General features: G+C 43.1%; 1 protein-coding gene across 4 annotated transcripts in view; it reads right to left on the bottom strand.

Annotated features, from left to right (window-relative positions):
- Positions 1–367: 367 nt before the first annotated feature.
- fbxw11a (F-box and WD repeat domain containing 11a) overlaps positions 368–4,550 on the bottom strand; it is an 18,231-nt gene continuing 14,048 nt past the window's right edge. For 3 of the 4 annotated variants that reach the window (XM_034882795.1, XM_034882793.1, XM_034882796.1), the window contains 6 exons: positions 3,891–4,140; positions 3,485–3,603; positions 3,082–3,192; positions 2,913–2,991; positions 1,809–1,973; positions 368–1,630 (listed from right to left, as the gene is read on the bottom strand). In XM_034882795.1, the coding sequence (XP_034738686.1) occupies positions 1,812–1,973; positions 2,913–2,991; positions 3,082–3,192; positions 3,485–3,603; positions 3,891–4,140 (721 nt within the window). In that variant the 3' untranslated portion in view covers positions 368–1,630; positions 1,809–1,811. The remainder of the gene's footprint in view (positions 1,631–1,808; positions 1,974–2,912; positions 2,992–3,081; positions 3,193–3,484; positions 3,604–3,890; positions 4,141–4,550) is intronic. The other variant, XM_034882794.1, reaches the window with a different exon arrangement.

Below are 4,550 nucleotides of genomic sequence, written 5' to 3'. Positions count from 1 at the left end.
ACCAATCTTTTCAACCTCCACCATTGCCCTCCCCAGCAGATTGTTTGTTCAGACGAGGTGCTGTCTGTTGTGTTGGTCAATTGAGAAAACTCCACTCGGGAAGACCACAGGATGGTCTATGGGTTATTTTGTTTTCAGATAAAAGAAAATAAAAAATAATTCCACACATTACAAATAATTATCTAATTATTTGTCTTTAGGACACCAAGCCACTGACTGGTTTGTCCAAAAGGACACAAAACAGAAACACATACAGGAGGAACAAAGTGAAAGACTACCGAGTGTGGTATCTACATGTCCGATAGAGAGGCATCATATCCGCCCACACATTCACACAGACAAGAACAGACAGACAATTAGACACTCATTCATGTTACAGTTGGCTCAACACTCCACCACTGTCAAGTACTTTATTCACAATAAGGTCATTTTCTTCTTTAAAAAATCATTTTTTAATATACAACACAATTTTTGACAAGACAACTCCGTTTACAGCTAAATTTGAGCTCTTGAGTTCCAGCTTCTCTCATAACCAAAGCAAGCACGTTGATGATTGGGGGAGAGAAAGATGGAGTGAAAGGGACAGATGAAAAAGGGTCGAAGTTAGACAAAAGAATGAGGAAAAGACAGTAAGAGAGGGAAATAGAAAGAGGACTACGCTTAGTATGATTTTTATACTAAGAACCAAAATACTCAAATAAAATGAGAAAATAACAGTAATAAAAAACAGTAAGAAAGTAAGAGTTAAAGAGAAAAAAAAGCAGAGGTGTACCGGGATGCTGTATCCAAGGCAACCTCACATGCATGTCTGTCTGTTTGACGCTTCTGCTCTGTTCTGCCGTTTCACAAGTCCACATACACAAACACACACTCACGCAAACTTGAGTGTGTGCGCGCCCCCATATTCCAAGTGAGTGTGCATCTCTGGGGGTTAGAGGGGGAGGGGGTGGAGAGAGAGAGACAGGGAGGAGTGTGAGGGAGTGAGAGAGAGAGCAGGGAAGCGGTCCCCGACACATTTCCCCCTCGTTCACTCCCATCTCCCATCCTTCCCTCCTTTCCTAGAGCTGAGTAAAGAGTCTCTGTCTCCTGCATCACAGCTCCGGTCATCCTCTGTCCAACTGTGCCATTGTGTGTGTGGGTGTGTGTGTGTGTGTGTGTGTACGTGAAATATGCATATAATTATATATCTAGAGGTTCCATATCTGTGGGAACCTGGGGGCTAGAAGCTGCTTTAAGTTTGGGGACAAAAAAGGGAGCTTGTGACTTATATAACATTAATACTGCCATTAGTGTACTTTACAAAACATAAATTAGTAGTAGAAGGTTCACTTCTTGGGAGAGTTGTGTTGGGTTTGTAGTAGGGAGTCCTCATCAGTGAATTTTGTGTGTGTGTTTGTATGTGTATGTATGTATGTCACAGTACTGGCAGGCAATGGGCACAAGTTCAAGAGTCTGTCAAAATGGGCAGGGAGGTGGAGGTGGGGGGGCAGGGTGGGAGGTGGACAGAGGGATGACGAGGAGGAAAGAGAAGAGATGGGCTCCTTTCCATGATGGACACACCCTTCATCCATCATCCAATCAGCCCTGGGCTCCTCCAAGAAAGGGTACCGCACCCTTTGGATGGCACCACCTGGGGGGTTGAAAAGAGTCTGCAATCATACTTTGATCTGCTCAACAAGCATCAACATTTAGACTGAATATGATTCTCCGACTATGCCCTAATACAGAACCACATGTGTGATGCAGGAAGAACATTTTTTACAGAAAAGTCTCATCAACAAAGTGTAAATGTGTGTGCGTCCATTTACCTGCTATCTAGATATGTAGGTGTAGGTGCGAGAGGGAGACCGTCCCTCAGACTGGCCATTGGTCGACACGTTCAGAAAGTCCCAGATCAGAATGGTGTCGTCGTGAGAACTGCTGATGATCTGGAACTCATCGAACTGGAGACGGAACACGCGGCCAGAGTGCTCCTGAAAACACAATGAATTAAGAGATTATATAACATACTATGCATACAGGCATACAGTCGACTCTAAAAAGACATGGACACTTGGGATGTCACCAATGAATGCATGCACTGGTTGAGGGTTGACCAACCAGGGTCGGAGATTGTTACATTTTATATTAGCAGCAAACTGTTTTGCAGCCAACTTTCAATGTTCAGTGCCGTTTGCAGCACCAAATCCCATTCCAAGACATCACAAATAAAGTATTTAAGTTGGGGAAACGCTGAACTTCACCCACAGATTTATATGAGAGTAATTTTTTTTTTTATAATTATGTTTTGGCCATCTTTGGCTCTCATTTTTGACAGTACAGCTTAAGAAATGAAAAGGGGAGATAAAGGGAGAACAACACACAGCAAAGGGCCGCTGGTTGGAGGAGAACCCACTGCCTCGAGGAGCAAACCTCCACATAAGGCAACCGCTCCACTAACGGTGAGAGTACATCTTGAAACCACCTTTGCAGTCCAACCTCAGATAACATATATGGAGGTGTTTTCAATATTTTGTCCACCGCATTTAGATCAATGAGGGTAAAGGTAAACACTGGAAACACCTTGCAGTGTGTGTATATGTATAAATAAATATTTCAGTAACACTAAAATTCAACAGCAACAAGACCAAACTCAAACAGTTTCAACCAAAACTAAACATTATATTCGCTGTGATAGTAGGGTTTACTGCAGGACTATTCAAAGCATTCATTGTAGCAAAATACACATCAGAAGAAGTGAAATGAACAGTATATCAGTGATATTTATAACCATTGTGAGAGAAAAAAAATGTTTGGGGTTTTGAAAAAGAAGGTAGAGTGCTTTAAAGAAACTGCAGGTTAAGACACTTGTGCATAAGATCAATCAGTCATTCATATTTCAACTGTTAGACCTGTAAATCAAAAGGTCTCACCACTAGAGTGCGCAGACATAATGTGCTGGCGGGGGCTCGTGGGTCCAGGGCTGCCTGCAGGTCCCACACCTTGATCTTGCTGCAGAGAGAAACATGAGACAACACAATGTCAGAAACAAAATGCGATGTGCCAAAGCTGTGTGTGTTTCTGTGTGTGTGCGAGACTGACCCGTCGTAGGCGCCGCTGACAATCCTTTTGTTGTCGAAGCGAATGCAGCGCACCAGCTCCTCGTGACCTTCTAGCACTCGCAAACACGCCCCGCACTCAATGTCCCATAACCTGGAGAAAGAGAACCCTTAGTAAAACACATGAGACAACATACACAGCAATTTCTGTTGAAACAATGAACTCTGAATACAGGGTTATTACTGCCTTATTCAATTTTAAAAAGCTGTGTTTTTGATAAACTTGTATGTGAAATAAACTGTCAATGTTCTTAGTAAATTTAGAAAATTGAGAAATGGCCTTTAGAAAAAAACAATTTAGCTTGATGTGATTTTAACAATTGCACATTGAATATAAAAACTACATAACATATCAACCTTATAAATCATTAATATCCCACACATACCGGATTGTGTTGTCAGACGAGCCACTGACCACCAGACGATCTCTGTACTGTAGACAGGCAATGCCCCTCTTATGACCATTTAGAGTGCGCACAAACTCACAGGTGCTGGTGCTCCATACCTACAGGGGGGCAACACAAAAAGCTTTGTGAAACAATGGCCTGGATTTATTTAGCCAACCATAACATCGACTTTGCAATACCTTGGTGGGTTTCAAACTATAGAGCAAGTCTGACATTTCTATGTGTTATACCTTATAATTCACACTCTAGTCTGTTCAACCATTCTAAAGGAAATCCCTTCCTGTGCTCCAAACCTTTGCTGTACAAATATCATTTCATAAGACCATACCCTGCAGCAACAATCAGAAAAATGTTTCTAAGGAACCACCTCTTCATCTCCCGTTACCTTGATGGTGCGGTCCCCTGAGGCGGACACAATGTACTTGTCGTCAAAATCGACCACGTTGACAGCAGCCCGGTGTCCCACAAGGACACGACGTAGGCTGATGTCAGTAGGAGAGGCCATGTCCCAGACGGCAATTGATCGGTCCTTGGAGCAGGTGACCATCAGACCGTTGGCGAAGCGCAGGTGAAGAACTGCCTCATTGTGATGGATCAGTGTGTTCAGTACCTCACCCGTCGTCACCTCCCACACCCTACAGAGGATGGAGGAAGAGAAAATAGAAGTAGGGAGAAATAAGATGGTGGCCAAAGGATAAGGGCAAAGGTGACAAAGAGAGGAAGAGGCAGGATAGGAAAATTGGCACATGGAATGGGAGGGGTGTAGGACAAAGAACAAATGACAAAGGGATGAGAACAGTGGAAAATGATAGAAGGAAGGGGTGAGTAGGGAAAAAAAATGAGATGGCAGCGGAAAGAGTGGTCAAAATTCAAGAAAAGAAGATTGAAGATGGAGAATGGCAAATGAATGTAATGGAGAGAAGAGAAGGAAAAGGGGAAACAATGGAGACAGGAGAGATAATTATGTTTATTAGTCACACACACACACACACACACACACACACACACACACACACACACACACACACACACACACACACACACA

This window comes from Etheostoma cragini, chromosome 10 (assembly GCF_013103735.1).
Source record: "Etheostoma cragini isolate CJK2018 chromosome 10, CSU_Ecrag_1.0, whole genome shotgun sequence".
NCBI classification, from domain to species: Eukaryota; Metazoa; Chordata; class Actinopteri; order Perciformes; family Percidae; genus Etheostoma; species Etheostoma cragini.
This window is presented reverse-complemented; position numbering and strand designations above follow the sequence as displayed.